At 48.9% G+C, this 19,757-nt stretch overlaps 1 protein-coding gene across 3 annotated transcripts in view; it reads left to right on the top strand.

Moving 5' to 3' along the window:
• The first annotated feature begins 4,275 nt into the window (after positions 1 to 4,275).
• Positions 4,276 to 19,757, top strand: part of LOC119974996 (nectin-1-like) — a 62,187-nt gene continuing 46,705 nt past the window's right edge. The window contains exons 1-2 of one of the 3 annotated variants that reach the window (XM_038814418.1): positions 4,276 to 4,369; positions 9,575 to 9,913. In XM_038814418.1, the coding sequence (XP_038670346.1) occupies positions 4,285 to 4,369; positions 9,575 to 9,913 (424 nt within the window). In that variant the 5' untranslated portion in view covers positions 4,276 to 4,284. Of the gene's footprint in view, positions 4,532 to 4,769; positions 4,999 to 9,574; positions 9,914 to 19,757 lie in introns of those variants that run through there. The other 2 variants (XM_038814419.1, XM_038814420.1) reach the window with 2 other exon arrangements.

The following is a 19,757-nucleotide window of genomic DNA, read 5'->3' as shown; positions in this document are numbered from 1 at the left end:
CATCAAAAACTTCAGAGTTTCTGAAAGAGCTATTGTCCACAACACATTCCCTACTTAAAATAAAATACCACACCTGAAAAGCACCTCCAATATGTTTACCCCTAACTGTCTTTAAGTTCACTAAGCCGATCCAATAGATAGACTTTTATCCTGGACGAGCCCCCTATTTGTTATGGGCCAGGGTTTAGAGAAGCCCAAAGTGTATCATGGAGTTCACCTGACCCACAATTTTTACTAGATTGCGGTATGGGGAGCACACCACCCACTCTACAGGTGTGGTACAGCAGAAGTAGAAAATTATTTTTTAAAGCAAAACAATGTTTATTCCATGAACTCAACTTAACCTTTTTAAAACATACAGTGAACATCTTAGCAACCCCATCTCCCATCCCCGGCCTCTACCCCACCCCCGCAAACCCTCCCCCTCACAACACCACCAGCAGCGCCCTGGCCCCATCCCCGGCTGCTACTGCCCCCCCCAAACACCCCACCCCACCTCACAACACCACCAGCAGCGCCCTGGCCCCCAGCTCCCACCCCCGGTGTCCATCTCCCCAACACCTACCCCCCCCCCAATACCCGAACCCCCACAACGCCACCTGCAGTGACCCGTCCCCCGTCTCCCATCCCCGGCTTCTAACTCCCCAACAGTCCCCACCTCTCCCACAACACCACCAGCAGTGCCCCACCCCCCCTCCCATCCCCGGCTTCTAACACCCCCCAACACCGCCCCCCCCCCCCCACAACACCAGCAGCAGTGCACCTGTTACTGTCCCATTTCCAGCCACCCCAATATCACCAGCAGCGCCCTGCCCCCCTCCCAGCCCCGGATTCTACCCCCCCCCCCCAACACTCCAATACCACCAGCAGCGTTCCTCACCTCCCATCTCTGGCTCCAAACCCACTCCCCAACCCTCCCCACCCCAACAACACCACCGGTAGTGCCCCCCCCCCACCTCCCATCCATGCTACTGCCCCTCCCCAAACACCCCAACATGACCAGCAGTGCCCCCACCTCCCTTCCTCTGCTACTATGACCACGCTCCCCTTCCCTCTCCCCAAGCCCAGCCCCCACCTCTTATTGCCTGCCACTACGACGCCACCCCCAGAGCCCCCATCTCCCATCCTCTGCTGCTACTTCCGTCTCCCCCACCTCAACTCCCAACCCTCCGCCATCCATCCCCTGCTACCATCTCCTCCTCCCCAATCCCCTCAGCCCCCAACCCACCCTCTCCCCCCACCCCCCACCCCCACTTCCCATCGCCTGCTACTACCCCAACCCTTTGAGAATTTGGGAAGCTGCGACTAACCAGTTCCTCAACCTATTTAAGGTACTTGCTGTCTTGCTATTTGAAGCTACAAGACGAAACTGGTCGCTATAACCCAAAACGCGAGAGTGTAAAGAGGAACAGCAGTCAGTGTGCCAAATATAAGTTAACTATGTTGGCCTGTGGGAAGTGTCAACTTATCATGATTTTGCAAGCTGCTTTTGACAGAACTGTGAAGCCACTCCAAGGGCTGCAGTATAATAGATATGTTTTGCACTTTACCTGAAGTTAGCTTTGACTCACCGGACACTGATAGAGCATAGGAAAAGGCCATTTGGCCCATCCTGTCTGCACTGACTGAAAAACAAGCTATCCAGACTCATCCCACATTCCAACACTTTATCCAGAGCCCTATAGGTTACTTGAGGTGCAAATTCAAACCCCTATTAAGTAAGGTTGAGGGCTTCTGTCCCAAGGACACTTTCAGGCAGTGAATTCCAGACACACATAACTTGTGGGTTAAAAACAACTCTCATCTCCCAACTAACCTTTTTTGATACGTCGACCAATCACTTCAAATCGATGCCAACCTAGTCACTGACTTCTCCGCTAATGTCAATAGCACTTCCCACCCGCTCTATCCACAATTTTATATGTCTCAATCAAATCTCCTCTTGGCATTGTCTGTTCCAAGGAAATCAATCCCAGCCTCTCCAACCTGACCTTCATAGCTGCAATTTCCCAGCCATGGGTGGCAACATCCAGGTAAATCTCCTCTGCACCCTCTCCACCAAAATTACATCCTTTTTGCATTAAGTTGACCAGACCTGCACACAGTACTCAAGTTGTAACCTAACAAATGTTTTATACAGTTCCAGCATGACCTCCTTGTTCTTATATTCTAAACCTCAGTCAATAGAATCCCTACAGTGCAGAGGGAGGCCATTCGGCCCATCGAGTCTGCACTGGCCCTTGGAAAGAGCATCCTGCTCAAGCCCACACTTCCACCCTATCACCGTAACCCCTCCTAAACCTTTGAACACAAAGGGTAATTTATCATGGCCAATCCACTTAACATGAGCATCTTTGGGCTGTGGAAGGAAACCGGAGCACCCAGAGGAAACCCATTCAGACATAGGGAGAATGTGCAAACTTCACACAATGACCCGAGGCTTGAATTGAACCCGGGACCTTGGAGCTGTGAAACAGCAGTGCTAACCACTGTGACACCATGTTGCCACGTTATCAACCTGCCCTGTCACATTCCGGGATTTGTGACAGTAGGTCCAAAGTCCCTGGCTTCCTCCAGCCCTTTCTGTAACCTCCCATTTATTGTGTAACTCGCCGCAAATACGCAGCACAATGGCACAAGGATTAGCACATCGTCAGGGACTTTGGTGCAATTCCGGCCTTGGGATGACTGTGTGGAGTTTGTACGTTCTCCTGGTGTCTGCCTGGGTTTCCTCGAGTGCTCCGGTTTTCTCCCACAGTCCAAAGATAGGCTGGTTAGGTGAATTGCCATGATAAATTGCCCAAGGACTTGTAGGACATGGGGTCATGGCAGGGGAGTGGGCCTAGGTAGGGTCCTCTTTCGGAGGATCGGTGCAAACTCGATGGGCCGAATAGCCTGCTCCTGCACTGTAGGAATCCTGTGGCTCCTAATGCATCACCTCACACTTCACCAGGTTAAACTCCATTGACCTCTCTTCTGCCCACTTGACTAGTCATTGAACGGTTATGTCGCCTTTTTGTTTCCTCCTGCCATAAATTTAATTACTGAAGTATTTTATGAGGGGGGGGGGGGGGGGGGGGGGGGGAAAGAGAGGGAAATTTTGTAAGCTGCTAATTCAAAACACAAAATTGTACGCCCAGTCAAACTTCTACTAAATCAATAAAACAAAAATATCTTCCCTCTCAACATTCCTCCTCAACATCTGTCAGCTTCAATGCGAAAGAATTGCATCTGTATCTTTACTCCAATTGTTTTTTTCACAGTTGCAGTTACAACTCGCTAATAACCGCCCCCCCCCCCCCCCTTCAGCTGATAACATTACCCACTGCCTGCTGCCCATGGGGCAAACACCAATGGTCAAACGGTACTGGGCCAGATGTTCTCTTTGATGGTCAAGTCCTGAAATAGCTGGGTAATTTCCTCTCGGCGCGGGGTAAATGTGTGATTTCTCCTCTGCTGAGTTCAGGACCTGGTTATCAGAGAAGGTTGCCACAGTTACTGTCCGTGGTCACCGCGGAAACAGTTGTTGTGTTGAAATAGAGGGGAAGAGCGTCGCTGAAGAAATCCAAGGCTTCCTGCGGAGAGATGAGAAAACTGAACAGCTCACTCAGAATAAGCAAAATAATAATTCTGCAATTTAACTCGATGTCAGTGGGTCGATGCTGGGGACCAAAGGATGGTCAACATCTGTAAGGGTGGTATATCTACTGTGTTGAAGTGTTTTACTCTTCATTCATGGTGATGTGGGCGTGGCTGGCTGGGCCAACATTTATTGCCCACCCCTAATTGTCCTTGAAATGAAAGGCTGGCCTGTCCACTTCAGAGGAGTTAACCACAATGCTGTGTTGGTCTGGAGTCACACGAATGCCTGATAAATAAGGCAGGTTTCCTTCCCCAGGTGACACTAGATGGGATTTTTTCTGTTGTTGCGATATTCGATTAGACATTTAATTCCAGCTTTTGATTGGATTCAAATTTATCTATCTGCCCTGGTGGGATTTGAATCGATGTTCCCAAAGCAATATCCTGGGCTTCCCCTCAAGGTCATTCACAGACCCAGCTAGTCCTGTATAATTGATAGAATCCAGCAAGAGGATATCTCGTGTATTTGGCCTGGGCTATTGCATCCTAGATTCCCCCAGGCCCGGGCGATGCAGCACTGCCCCCAGAATGGAGATGTGTAAGTCCTCTGTTGGTGCACGGGAAGCCAGTTGTTAACAGGAGAGGCGAGTGCAGGAGTCTGGTTGTGAAAGAAGCTGCAGCAGCTCTTGTGAAGTTACCACAATGAGTGTGACAAACCGCTGCTGGAGAAAGAGAGCAAAAAAGCGCACGCGTCGGTATTTGCTTCAGAGTGGCGAATTTTGCCAGGGTAAGCTTCTTCCTTGAAATTGCAACGGAGCAAGTTGCATTCGTTGAGTGGGTGATCCGCTTGGCGGGGCCGTAGATTAGAGAAGGGAACACCTCTTTTCCCACTTCAACATGACTTTACTGGCGTGGGTTCCTGCTGTTTGCGTTGCCCTTTTGCTCTCTGGTAAGTTTGAAGTTGGCCAATTGATTTTTGCAGCTTTTTCCTTCAGGAACTCTCCTCCAGTCTCTGCAGGGACGAGCAATCCTGAGGCCGGCTCCTGCAGCAATGAAATGACCCCAGCCCCAGAGGGCATTCTCCTGCCTTGAGAGCGAGGTGAGCGGGAGCCAGGTACATGCAGCCATAGCCGGTACACGGGAATTTCAACCCGGGTGGGGGGCCGGGAGAATTCCCCAGCTGACTCCGATCACGTGAAACGCGCCTGTCCTTACCCACTGAGCCGGGTGTTGGATTTGAATGTGGAGCTTCGCGGGAAATTGGAGAGCTGGTACCACAGCCTGAGGCCATCCAGCCCATCGCGGCTGTACTACCTCGTTGAAGTATCTTCCATTGGGCACTCCTGGGATGAAGGGCTCATGCCACGCGGAAAGGCTGAACACGTCAGGCCGACACGGAGATCAGAAGAATGAAAGGTGCCCTTATTGAAACTTGTAAGATCCGGAGGAGAAAATTTGACCTGGCGGTTGCCCTCTCGAGAGGGAGACTGCAACCAGTGAAATGAAATGAAAATCGCTTATTGTCACAAGTAGGCTTCAATGAAGTTACTGTGAAAAGCCCCTAGTCGCCACATTCCGGCGCCTGTTCAGGGAGGCTGGTACGGGAATTGAACCATGCTGCTGGCCTGCCTTGGTCTGCTTTAAAAGCTAGCGATTTAGCCCAGTGTGCTAAACCAGTAGACATGGTGTAAGAATAAGAGATTTCCCCTTTAAGCGGGAGATGAGAATTCTCTTTGATTCATTCAGGGGGTCGCAGGTCAGTGATATAGTGTTTCATAGAACGTAGTGGAGGCTGTATCATTGAATATAGTCAAGATTGAGTTAGATAGATTTTGTATTGACCAGAGGGTCAGGGGTATGCGGACACAGGGTGGGGGGGGGGGGGCAGTGGTGCAGACAGGGCGGTGGAGTTAGGACACACGAGATCTGCCATGATGTAATGGTATGGCAGACCAGGTTCAAGGAGGTGAATGCCAGCTCCTGATCCTACCTTACCCACCTCCCATGTTCTTTCCCAGTAATACCGTTCAAGCATTTCTCCCTTTTGAAAGTTCTTATTGAATCGGCTTCCAACAGCTTTGAGGCAGCAACTTCCAGGAGCACAGCAACCCGCTGTGTAACATGAAATCTCCTCATCGACGCCCCCCCCCCCTCCCCCCACCGATTTCCTTCCCTCTAGTTACCCACCTTCCTGCCAATTGGAAACACTTTCTCCTTATTTACTCTATTCAAATCCTTAATGATTTTGAAAGCCTCGATTAATCCCGCCCCCCCCAACCTTCTCAGCTCTGAGGAGATAATCTCAGCATCTCCCAGTCTCTCTACATTAACTAACGTCCCTCATCCCTGAGACCAAGCTGGTTAATCTCCTCCACGCCCTCTCTGAGCCCTTGACATCCTTCCTAAAGTGCGGGGCACAGAACTGGACACAGTACGCTGGCCATAGCCGAATCAGTGTTCATAAATCAGCAATAGCTGATTTTTGTTTCTGCTGGGTGTCTGTTTAGAAAGCTCTCTAATCTTATTAACTAATTGATCAATTTGGCTTTCAAAGGTTTGTGCACCTCCAGATCATTCTGTTCCTGAACCCCACTTCAAATTGTCCCACCTGAAGTGCTATTGTATCTCCATATCATTCCTTCCCATATTTGACGTGCTATGCCTCCTGAATTAAAATTAATCTGTCATATGCCTGCCTATTCCACCAGTCTGTCCCCATCATCCAGGAGCCTGGGACTATCCTGCTCACCCTCGACTGAACATCCCCGTTTGGTGACATCGGAGATCCTTGAATTAATTTGTTCAGCTCAATAATGTATATGAAAAAGTAGAGGTCCCATTAGCAGCACTTCCCTGAAGCCATTATATATTTCCAAGGACGCTAATAAAACAAATGTTTAGTGTTATTTCTGCTCTCAACCTGTTCAGCCATTTTAACAGCATACCGCAGCCTTAAATACTTCTACCTCCTTACTTCCCATTTGTTAATGGTTGGGGTATTTCATGTACTGAGCAGTTCCAATCATATGGCGAGAATAAGCATGATGTGGATAGATGGCTTTTCTCAAAACTCATTCGGTAATGACAATGTAGAATGATAGATTTGCCAATAAGGAGACAAAATAATTGACTGAGAGCTAAACTGCCCAGGGACGAAATAAGGATTTAGTCCTTTGAAGCATAAAGTAAATATATTTTCAGCCCAAGTTAAACCTCTTTGCTTATGGACATTTAGCAATACAACTGACATGTCTGCCTATCTATTGACCTTCCAGTTTATCTATTATTCTGTCCGTCCATCCGTCCGTCCCCCCTCTCTCTCTCTGTCTAACTAGAATCCCCAACGACGTTTCCCTCAATTTTGTGAACTCTGATTCATCCAACTAATCTAATAACTTGTGTGGATTTTTTCAACTCACTGTTTGGTGTAAATGGCAGGTATCCCCCTCTCCAACCAGCTTTGCCAACATACCAACAGTTTAAATCACCCACCGCCCCCCCCCCCCCCTCACTGATACCGTGAACTGAGTCACCTGATTATCTTTGATGATGGATCCCTGTCACCGCCTGCAACTGAAATCCAACTGACAAATCCTGAGCCTCCTGTTGTGTTCATCTCTACTGTCGCAATATTCCGAATTCCGGCTCAAAGTGGAGAGGATCTCCAAGAACATCGCGCATATAGACACTGACATTAAGTTTCTACAACGTATCAAGAAAGCAGACAAGGTGAATGCAAATGCTCGCATTCAAAACATTGTCTTTGCATCTTTGCCTTTGTCTATATATATGTTTCTGGAACATACCACTTCATTCACCTGAGGAAGGAGCAGTGTTCCGAAAGCTAGTGATTTGAAACAAACTTGTTGGACTTTAACCTGGTGCTGTAAGACTTCTTACTGTGCTCACCCCAGTCCAACATCGGCATCTCCACATCATGGCCACCATCGACACCGCAAACTGTCGGCTCAAAGTGGAGAGGATCTCCAAGAAGATTGCGCATATTGACACTGACATTAAGTTTCTACAAAGATGCAAGCAAGCAGACAAGATACTTGCAAATATTCGCATTCAAAACATTGTCTTGCATCTTTGCCTTTGTCTATATATATGTTTCTGGAACCAACCTCTTCATTCACCTGAGGAAGGAGCAGTGTTCCGAAAGCTAGTGATTCGAAACAATCTGTTGGACTTTAACCTGGTGTTGTAAGACTTCTTACAATATTCCCGGTACATTATCCAATTCAAGGAAGGTGGAATTTCCAAATCTGAATGTCTTTCCAGATTGTTACACAACACACCTTCAATTTACCCAGCAGCACTTTCTGGATGAATGATTGGGGCCCTCGGGAGTTTCCTACCTTGAATTGTTCCACTTTCAAATTCGCAAATTCAATCCCATAAATCTGCCCCCTTAACTCATTTTAATTTTCCACTATTTAAAATTAATTTACAGGATGTGGGCATCACTGGGTAGGCCAGCATTTATTGCACATCCCCAGTTGCCCTTCAGGTGACTCCTTCCATCACTTTGCTGATGATGGAAAATAGACTGATCGGGCTGCAAATGGCTGGGTTGGGTTTGTCTTGTTTCTTGTGTACACACCTGGGCAATTTTCCACATTGCTGGGCCAATGCCAGTGTTGGAGCTGTACTGGAACAGCTTGTTTAAGGGTGCGGCAAGTTCTGGAGCACGAGTCTTCAGTACTATTGCTGGGATATTGTCAGGGCCCATTGCCTTTGCAGTGTCCAGTGCCTTTAGCTGTTTTTTTTGATATAACGTGGAGTGAGTCATATTGGCTGAAGACTGACACCTGTGATGCTGAGAACCTCCGGAGGAAAGCGAGATGAATCATCCACTCTGCCCTTCTGGCTGAAGATTGTTGTGAATGCCTCAGCCTGGTCTTTTGCACATAGGTGCTGGGCTCCTCCATCATTGAGGATGGGGATATTTGTGTAGCTTCCTCCTCCTGTGAGTTGTTTAACTGTCCACCACCATTCAAGGTTGGATGTGGCAGGACTACAGAGCTTAGATCTGATGTGTTCGTAGTGAAATCGCGCAGCTGTCTATTACTTTCTTTATAAGCATTTGTCTCCTCTTCCTCTGCTGTGAAAGTGAGAAAAGACATTCATTAATAACTCTGCCATTTCCCTATTGTCTATTAAAGTGCACTGTGTGTGTGCGGGAAATGCTCCCCCACCCCAACCAGTCACTATATTTATCGAATCTCGCACTGCTCATTTTTGGAACATTTTATTGTAGGCCCTTCCGGCATCTCTTCTTGCTGCATGAGTCACATTTTGTTATTTTAGTTACACATGTCCCAGCCTGTTGGGTTGACTTCTCTTTATTTAGAATTTGCATCTGTTTTACTGGAGGTGAAGGGGACACAATAAGGATAACCCAAATAATGTTACTCTCTCTTTCTCACTGACAAAAGACACTGAGAAATGGGGTGTTATTGGAATTGCCACTGAATAGATACCAAAGTGGAACCTAGAACTATAGTGATACCAAATAAAACTATTCCAAAATGCCACTTGGGGGGACCTGAGGGACAACACTGCCGAGTTAGGAAGAACTGCAAAGTTAATCGGGGCAGTGAAAGATAAACAATTTCAAATAGCAGCAATTGCTTATCCAACAGTTAAAACATATTAACGAAAGCCAAATCGCCCAAGGAGAAATGTCTTCTTTATTTGCCATAGAAGCAGGAAAGGGCGTACATTTGAAATTCAGTTATGTTGGTGACCTGTACCGGGGCTGAATATTGGGTCGAGCGGTGAATGGGCCAGTGAGGGGCCACCGCACGTTCAAGGATGGCGCCAGAGGCTAGCATTCATCAAGCCAAGGTTTACGAGGCAGACTGTCGGATAGGTGCAGCATTTTGCTGATGAGGATTTAGTTATTTGATTAATAGATTGTTCGAATTGAGAGTAAATCTTCTCCCAGTTTGTTTCCTAATGGCGCCAATATTGTTGTTCCTTGCAGTTCCAGCCAGTAATAACGCTCCTGACTTGACCCTCACTGCTCTTGTTGGGACTGAGGTGTTGCTGCCGTGCGAGGTAACAAAACCCAACATAACATTGGTGCAACTTTCCTGGAAGAAGGGCACTGAAGGTAAAGCCTTTGTTGTTTACAACCCGAGGATCGGAATGAACGCCTCAGACAAACGCTATTCCAGCCGAATAGTTCTCCGAAATAATTCTCTCCAGGACGGATCAATTCTGCTGAAGGCTTTGGAATTACAGGATGAGGGAATGTATACATGTGAGGTTACTTTATTCCCGAAGGGAATACAAACTAAGAGCATGAATTTAACCATTATAGGTATGTATTGTCCCTGGGACATTGTCCCTGCCAGAGGGAGGAGGGGGGGGGGGGGGGGGGGGGGGGGGGGGGGGGGGGGGGGGTGGGGGCGGGGGGTGGAAAGAGGGCTGGATGCTGGATTGTGCATCCTGGTGAAAATTTAACATGCCTGCATTTAGGATCAAAATAATTCTACTGCTTTAATCGAGTCACATTCTAGATCCGCTTCATATTTTTATCACAGTTATGATTGCGATATTTGGTGAGTGCTTGTTTGGCGGTCGCGTGTGAAGGTTGGGAGTGTTATATCACAATGGACTGAGGTGCATTACATTTGATTTCACGCACTATTGAGAGCCACAATAAGAAACTGAGACGTTGACGACTCTGAGCAATCGATCTCTGGCAATTAGTCTCTTACAGGCATAAAGATTAGGTGAGAGATATCCCGAGTACTGGAGAGCTTTGGGAAGCACCTTTACATCCCAAGTGGTTTTAGACTTATCCCTGTGTTGCTTATCCCCATGTTGCTTTCCCAATCACTTCAAATGCTCTGTCAGATACGGCACTCCACCTTGTATTCTTCAAACTAATACCTCTTTGACACTCCCTCCCTCTCCCCATCACGGTCCACTATCCATCCCTAATCACCCACTTCAGACTTGCCGTAGATTGGCTGCCCTGTGTTCTGGTAGAGCCTGCAGATCACAGATATTGTCATGGCTTGAAGTGTTGCCTGCCCCCTTCAGCATGACTCCAAATCTCCTTCAGCCAGAGACTGGGACCCAGATAGCACCTCTCAGTGGTACAGACCCACCCTAAATACCCCACCTTGTAACATGTGCTGATTGGATCATTAAGTCAGACACCGTTGCGATCATGGTGACTTCTCAGTCCCGAATCTGAAATATCGCCAGTGCTCTGTCTCCCATTGGTGCACAGCCTGTCCTGAAATCTACCGATGGTGTCAGGGCCCTCGGCCTAACCAGGTTTCCACACCTTGCTATATTTCCATCCATCTTAGCAAACCTCTCTGCTTCGACCATTTCCTTTGGTCCTTCCACACTGCCCCCCCCCCCCCCCCCCCATGCCCACACATACACAAGGGGTGTTTGAGGGTGGTGATGATGGGGGGGTGAAAGGTACAACCACACCTTTCACCCCCACCATCACCACCGCCATAAACATCCCTAATGCCCCACCTGTCCAACCACACTCTCCACCCCCCCATCATCACAACCCCCCTCACCAACACACAACCACCAGCCCCACACACATCCAATACCCCACCTGACCAACCACTCTCCCCACCACCAGCCCCCATCATCACCACCTCTAATCACCACCACCACGTACCCACTCCTTACCTTGCTCCCTCCTCAGACCCAGTTCTCCTCGCTCCCACACCCCCTCCTCACTGCACCCGGCATCCTCACACCAACTACCACCAGGCCAATCTTCAGAAGGCCTATTTCCATGGAGCATTTGCAGTGCATTGACAAAGGTTGGATGTTGCTCAGAGCAAGAACATGCTTGAATGTTTATTACTTATTATATTTCCTCCCATTCCCCCAAACATCATCTCCCATGGTCCTCACTTCCCTGCTTGAATTTTTTTCTCTTTCTATGGGCGGCATTCTCCGACCCCCCCACCGGGTTGCAGAATCGGCGGGGGGCAGCATAATTCCCGCCTCGCCGACACCACCCATGATATTCTCTGGCTCCACAAAAATCCTGACGACGTGAATCGCGCCGCCCGCCTCGCAGAATGGTGAGGACCGGCGCGACGCAATGGGCACTGGGACTGCCCGAATTCTCCAGGCCGGATGGGCTAAAGTCCCGCCGACGTGACCATGGGTCATGCTGGTGTAAATCGAACCAACTATTTAACGGCGTCAACCAGTTGTGCTGGTTGACATCGGGCAGCGCGGAGGTAGGGGTTGACGTGGGGCGGCCGCCGGAGAAGTGACGGCACGGCTGCAGTTGGTGGTGGGGGGGGTCGCAGGAACCGTTGAAGTGTGCGTGCCGGGGTGGGGGAGGGGTTTGGGGATGAGCTGGGTCTGGGGTGGGGGGGGAGGGAGGAGGAGGGGTAGTGGGGTGCAAGTGATGGGGAGGGTGTGTGCCAGGGAGAAGGGGGGGGTTGGGGAGGGTGTGTGCTGGGGAGGAGAGTGGGGGGGCCGGGGAAGGCGAGTGATGGGGAGGGTGTGTGCCGGGGATAGAGAGGGGGGGTTTTTGGGAGGGTGTGTGCCGGGGAGGAGAGTGGGGGACCAGGGAGGGCGAGTGATGGGGAGGGTGTGTTCCGGGGAGGACTGGGGAGGGGGATGTTTGGGAGGGTGTCCGCCTGGCCAAGTGCCAGCTCGCAACAGTCGCTACCATGCAGCCCATGGCACCTGGCTGTGGGGTGGGGGGGGGGGTTATGGGTATTGATGACGTCGTCTATCCCTCCCTCCCCCACCCACTGCGGGCCGTTATGTTTGGTCATCACCCAGCGATGTTGGCTGACGTGGTGGGAGCCGCACTTCTACACGTTGCTCTGGGGGATCTGGAGCAGGAGTGTGCTAGGGAGCCGGCGGATGCTGCCATAGAGGAACGTGCCGCAGAGAGGCAGGTGGCAGCCACCCAGGCTGGAGGGCCGCCCGCCCGGCAGGACAAGGAGGGGGAGGAGGTGATGCAACGGCGACGGAGACGCCCTGATGCGGCCCCATGTGGACTGACCGTGCTCGTCGTACCAGGACCTCATGGACCGGACATGCAGGAGGAGACTCAGGATGAGCCGGAAGACCGTTGCCCATATCTGACATCTCATGGCACACCTTGCACCACGCGGCACTGGGGAGGACACCCTCTCCCCGTGGCCGTTAAGGTTACTGGGGCCCTGAACTTTTATGCTATGGGGTCATTCCAGTCGCCGAGTGGGGACCTGTCCGGCATCTCGCCGACATCGGTGCACGGGTGCAGTAACAGACGCCATGTCTGCCATTGCGGAACGCTATATTCAGTTCGCTGTCGACCGCGCCCACCATGTTGCCTGGGCAGTGGGATTCACTGCAATGGCCAGGATGCCTATGGTCCAGGGACCGATCGATGGGATGCACGTCGCCGTGCGGTCACCTGCAGATAACAGGGCCTTGTTCACGAACAGGAAGGGGACCTACTCCATGAACGTGCAGGTGGTCTGTGACCACCGCATGAGGATCCTACATGCGTGCATCCGGTACCCGTGGGTGGGTGTGTCCTGGGTGGGTATGTCCTGTGTGTGGGTCTCCTGGGTGCTTGTGCCCCGTGTGTCAGTGTCCTGGGTCGGCTGCGACGGGGGCCTGTTGCTATGGCTGCCCTCCTCTTCGCTGGGTGTGGCCCGCCGGCGTTGCTGGACTCGCACTAGATGGGGGCGGCATCCGCCTGGTGCTCCAGGTCTGTACCTGGCTCATGGCAGCCCTGGAACGTCCTGGGGGCATCGTGTGCTGAGGTGTGGTGCGACCCTGCGGCCGTGTCCGGGGTACAGGGCCTCCCTCCTCTGCTCCACTGCAGCCAGGAGTGCCTCGATGTCCCGCTCCTGGAACCTCGGCACAGTGCGGCGAGCGGCCATTTTCCCGGGGGTAGGGCGGGGCGGGCCGTCTTTTGTGCTGCACCACCACGTGTCTGTGACAGGTAACGCTGTCGCGAATGGCGTCACGCCGCTGCTAGCCCATTCCGGGCCGGAGAATTCGCAACGTTCCGGGGGGCCCGACGCCGGAGTGTTTTGCGCCGTTTTTGCCGCCAGCGTTGGGCATCGCGTCGATTCACGGAGAATCCCGCCCTATAACTTCACCCATCGTGTGGTTGAATCTTTTGATCGAGACATATAAACGTTCATAATACCATAAACCGAACAGAAGTAGTCCATTCGGTTCATCAAGTCCACACCGCCACTGAGTGAGATTATGACTTCTGATATGATAATCCACAACTTCTCTTTGCCACTTTATCCCCATATGCCTTGATTCCCCTTTCTGATAAAATAAATCTGTTTTTCTCAGACTTGAACATACTTAAAGACCCAGGGCGCGATTCTCCGCTCCCCACGCCGCGTGGGAGAATCGGGGGACGGCCCCCCGACAAATTTCAAGCCCCCCGCAATTCTCCCCCCGCCCAGAAAAATTCCACAGATTCTCCGACCCAGTTGGGCCGAGCGCCTGCCGTTCGTGACCGTTTCACGACGGCGGCAACCACACCTGGTCGCTGCCTTCATGAAACATGTGTGGAGATGCCCGTTTGGGGCTTGTAGGGGGCCTGGTGGGGAATGAGCACCACGACTGTGCTCGGGAGAGGACAGGCGCGCGATCATGCCCACCGATTGTCGGGCCGGCATCTCAATCGGACGCACCATTTCCCCTCCGCCGCCCCGCAAGATCAAGACGCCACGTCTTGCGGGGCAGCTGAGGGGAAAGACGGCCACCGTGCATACGCGGGTTCGAGCTGTCAGCGTCGTGACGTCAGCCACGCATGTGCGGGTTGGAGCCGGCCAACCTGCGCACGCGTGGCTGATGTCACATAGGTGCTGCCGTCGCGTCATTCTTGGCGCGACGCCCCCGCGGCCGAGAATAACGGAGCGCCGCTCCTAGCCCCCCGGGTGGGGGTGAATTCGGTGCGAGGAGCGGGCTCCGAGGCCGTCGTGAGACTCGGCCAAGTTCACGACGGCCTTCACGATTTTCCGCAGGAGGGGAGAATCGCGCCCCCAGCCTCTACAATCCTCTACAGTAAAAAAAATTCCACAGATTTACTACCCGCTGAGAGAAGAAATTGTTCCTCATCCCTTACTCTCAGATTATATCCTCTGGTGCTAGGCTCTCCCACAAGGGGAAATGATCTCTCAGCATCTACCATGTCAAGCCCCAGAGAATCCTATATGTCTCCATAAGGTCGCCTCTCATTCTTCTCAACTGCAATGAATACAGGCCCAACCTTCTCAACCTCTCCTCATAAGAAAATCCCTCCATACCCGGGATCAATTTAGTGAACCCTCTCAGAACTGTCTCCAATGCCGGTATATCTTTCCTTAGAGAAGGGGACCAAAACTGTTCAAACTATTGTAGGTGCAGTCTAATTGTGTAGATTTAGCAAAACTTCCTTATTTTTGCACTCTATTTCCTTTGAAACAAAGACCAACATTCCACTTCCCTACTCTTACCTGCTGAAATTGCATGCTAGCTTTTTGTGACTTATGCACAAGATCTCCAAATCCCCTCTGTGCTGCAGCTTACTGCAGTCTTTCTCCATTGAAATAATGTTCAGCTCCTTCATTATTCCTACCAAAGTGCTTAATCTCACATTTTCCTTCATTATATTTCATCTGTCAAGCTTTTGTCCACTCAGTTCACCTTTCTACATTCTTCTATAGACTATTTTGTGTCATCCTCGCCACTTGCCTTCCAACCGACTTTGTGTCATCCTTGGCAAACTTGGCAATGGTACATTCACTTCCTTCGTCCAATTTATTAATATATAATGTAAATAAATGTGGCCCCAGCACTTACCCTTCTGGCACTCTACTAATTACAGGTTGCCATCCTTAATATTCCCCTCTTATAAGACCATAAGACATAGAAGCAGAATTAAGCTACTCGGCCCATCAAGTCTGCTCCACCATTCAATCATGGCTAATATTTTTCTCATCCCCATTCTCCCCATAACCCCTTATTGATGAAGAACCTATCTATCGCTGTCTTAAAGACACTCAGCAATTTGGCCTCCACAGACTTCTGCGGCAAAGAATTCCACAGATTCACCACCCTCTGGCTGAAGAAATTCCTCCTCATCTCTGTTTTAAAGGATCGTCCCTTTAGTCTGAAATTGTGCCTTCTGGTTCTAGTTTTTCCGACAAGTGGAAACATCCTCTCCACGTGCACTCTATCCAGGCCTCACAGTTTCCTGTAAGTTTCAATAAGATCCCCCCTCGTCCTTCTAAACTCCAACGAGTACAGACCCAGAGTCCTCAACCATTCCTCATATGACAAGGTATTCATTCCAGAGATCATTCTTGTGAACCTCCTCTGGGCCCTTTCCAAGGCCAGCACATCATCCTTCCTTAGATACAGAGCCCAAAACTGATCGCAATACTCCAAATGGGGTCTGACCAGAGCCTTATAAAGCCTCAGAAGTACATCTCTGGTCTTGTATTCTAGCCCTCTCGACATGAATGCTAACATTGCATTTGCCTTCCTAACTGTCGACTGAACCTGCACATTAACCTTAAGAGAGTCGTGAACAAGGACTCCAAAGTCCCTTTTTGCTTCTGATTTCCTGAGCATTTTCCCATTTAGAAAATAGTCTCTGCCTAAATTCCGCCTTCCAAAATGCATAACCTCACACTTTTCCACATTATACTTCATCTACCACTTCATTGCCCACTATCCAAGCCTGTCCAAATCCTTCTGTAGCCCCGTTGCTTCCTCAATACTACCTGTCCCTCTATAGATCTTTGTATCATATGCAAACTTAGCAACAGTGCCTTCAGTACCTTCTTCCAGATCATTAATGTATACTGTGAAAAGTTCTGGTACCAGCACAGACCTCTGAGGCACACCACTAGTCACCAGTTGCCATCCTGAAAAAGACCCTGTTATTCCCACTCTCTGCCTTCTGCCAGTCCGCCAATCCTCGATCCATGCCAGGATCTTACTCTTAACACCTTGGGCTCTTAACATATTTAACAATCTACCATGCGGCACCTTGTCACAGTTCTTCTGGAAATCTAAATAAATCATGTCCACTGCTTCTCCTTTGTCTAACTTCCTTGTTATATCCCTGATGAACTCTAACAGATTTGTCAGACATGACCTCTCTTTGACAAAGCCGTACTGACTCAGTCCTATTTTACCATGCACTTCCAAGTACTCCTCGATCTCACCTTTAATAACAGACTCTAAAGCCTTACCAATGACCGAAGTCATGCTAACCGGCCTATAATTTCCTGTCTTCTGACTCCTTTCCATTAGTTCAATGTCTATTTTTGCCTCTCTCTTACCTTTTTAAAAGAAATTGAAAAAACTTTTCCTATCTTCTTTCATATTACTAGCTAGCTTGCAATCATATTTCATCTTCTCCCCCCTTATTACTTTTTTAGTTGTCCTCTGCTCGTTTTTAAAAACTTCCTAATACTCTGGCATCTCACGAATCCTCGCCACTTTGTATGCTTTTTCTTTTGATTTTATGCTGTCCTTGACTTTCCTCGTCAACCATGGATGTCTTTTCCTCCCCTGAGCATGTTTCCTCCTCCTTGGGAAGAATTTCTGCTGTGCCTCCCGAATAACCCCCCAAAACCCCTGCCATTGCTGTTCCACTGTCTTCCCTGCTGGGCTCCTTTTCCAATCAACTCTGGCCAGCTCCTCCCTCATGTCTTTGTCGTTACCCTGATTTTTTTTTTAAACAGTATTTTTTTTTTTTTTAATTTAGAATATCCAATTCATTTTTTCCAATTAAGGGGCAATTTAACGTGGCCAATCCACCTAACCTGCACATCTTTGGGTTGTGGGGGTGAAACCCACGCAGACACAGGGAGAACGTGCAAACTCCTCACAGACAGTGACCCAGGGCCGGGAATCGAACCCGGGTCCTCAGCGCCGTAGGCAGCAATGCTAATCACTGTGCCACCATGCCGCCCTTCGTTACCCTGATTTAATTGTAATACCATTACATCTGACGCCAGCTTCTCCCTCTCAAACTGCAGGGTAAATTCGATCATATTGTGGTCACTGCTCCCTAAGGGTTCCTTCACCTTAAGATCCCCAATCAAGTCTGCCTCATTATACATCACCAAATCCAGAATTGACTGTTCCCTCGTGGGCTCTACCATAAGCTGCTCCAAAATAACATCTATTAACATTCCACAAATTCCTTTTATTGGGATCCTCTAGCAACCTGATTTTTCCAGTCCACCTGCATATTGAAGGCCCCATGGTTATTGAAATATTGCCTTTTGTACATGCTTTCTCTATCTCCTGATTTGTTTTCTGCCCTACAACCTGACTACTGCTAAGGGGCCTGTACATAACTCGCATCAGGGTCTTTTTACCTTTGCGATTCCTCAATTCTACCCATAGAGATTCTGCGCCTTCTCATCCTAGATCGCCACTTGCTATCGATTTAACTTCATTCCTTACTAACAATGCAACCCTTTGCCCATCTGCCTGTCTATTTGATAAGACACATATCCTTGTATATTTAGATCTCAGCCTTGATCCCCTTGCAGACATGTCTTTGTGATACCCACAACACCGGCCAATTTCAATGTGCGCAACAAGCTCATTTACCTTGTTCCATATACTGTGCGCACTAAGGTACAATACCATCAGTCCTGCATTGACCACTTCCCTTCTCACTCTTGTCACCTTTTTTGCTCTGCCTGTTGTTCTCTTATTTTTGTTATCTATTTCCCCTTCAGTCATGACACCTTTTAAGCTAACTCGCTGTTTATTATCAGTTAACCAATTGTCTATCCCTGCTAATATAATGCCCCCAACCCGTGGGCTCTTATCTTCTTTGGTGGCATTTTATGTGGTATCTTACCAAATGCTTTTTGGAAAACCTGGTTTATTATATCTACTGGTTCTGCTTTATATTTCTGATCATTGCCACCTCAAAGAATTCTAATAAATTTGTCACGCATTATTTTCCCTCCAGGAAGCCATGCTGACTCTGCTTGCTTATATTATGCATTTTAAATGCTGTGCCATTACATCCTTTATAATGGGCTCTTGACATTTTCCCAGTGATAGATGTGAAGCTAATTGGCCTATAATTACTTGTTGTTGTCTCACTCCCTTTTTGAATAAGGGTGTTATATTGGCCGCTTTCCAACACCCTGGGACATTTCAAGAATTTAAAAATTGTTGGAAGATTACTACAAGTGCATCCACTATCTCTGTAGTCATTTCTTGTCATATCCCAGGATGCAACTATTAGGTCCAGGGGCCTTATCGACCTTTAGCCCCCTTAGTTTCATGAGTAATTTTTTTCTAGTGATGATTATTGTATTTATTTCCTCCGCCACCCTGCCCCTTTCATCCCTTCATTGTTCACTATTTTTGGAATGCAATTATTTTCTTGTACCATGAAGACTGATGCAAAGTATTTATTTAATTCCTCTGCCTGGTTCCCCATTATTGCTTCCTCAGTCTCATTCTCTAAAGGACCTATGTTCACGTGGCCTCTCTCTCTTCCTTTTTATATATTTAAGGGAGCTTTTATGGCCTGTTTGTTATATTACTTGCCAGTTTATATTCACACATCATCTTCTCACTCTTTATTTTTGGTCAACTTCTTTTGGCTTTTCAAACTTACCCAATCATCTGGCTCACCACAAATTTTTGCCATATTGTCTGTTCTTTATTTTCAGTTTTATACCATCCTTAACTTCCTTTGTGAAATGAAAATCACTTATTGTCACGAGTAGGCTTCAATGAAGTTACCGTCAAAAGCCCCTAGTCGCCACATTCCGGCACCTGTTCGGGGAGGCTGGTACGGGAATTGAACCATGCTGCTGGCCTGCCTTGGTCTGCTTTAAAAGCCAGTGATTTAGCCCAGTGTGCTAAACCAACCCCGTGCTAAACCAGCCCCGACATAGATCTACGTTAACCATAGATTATTTATTCCCTTCTTTCTTCCTCACTGGGATAGATCTTTGTTGTGACTCCTAAACTATTTTCATAAATGTGTGCCATTGCTGATCAGTCATATTTTCTGATAAACCCCTTTCCCAGTTAGCTCCAGCCAACTGTGCCCTCATTCTTTTGTATTTACCCTTATTTAAGTTTAGCACAGTTGTTTCTGACCCAAGTTTCTCACTCTCAAACTGAATGCTAAATTCTACCATGTTATGGTCACTGCT

This window comes from Scyliorhinus canicula, chromosome 12 (genome assembly GCF_902713615.1).
Source record: "Scyliorhinus canicula chromosome 12, sScyCan1.1, whole genome shotgun sequence".
NCBI lineage: Eukaryota > Metazoa > Chordata > Chondrichthyes > Carcharhiniformes > Scyliorhinidae > Scyliorhinus > Scyliorhinus canicula.
This window is presented reverse-complemented; position numbering and strand designations above follow the sequence as displayed.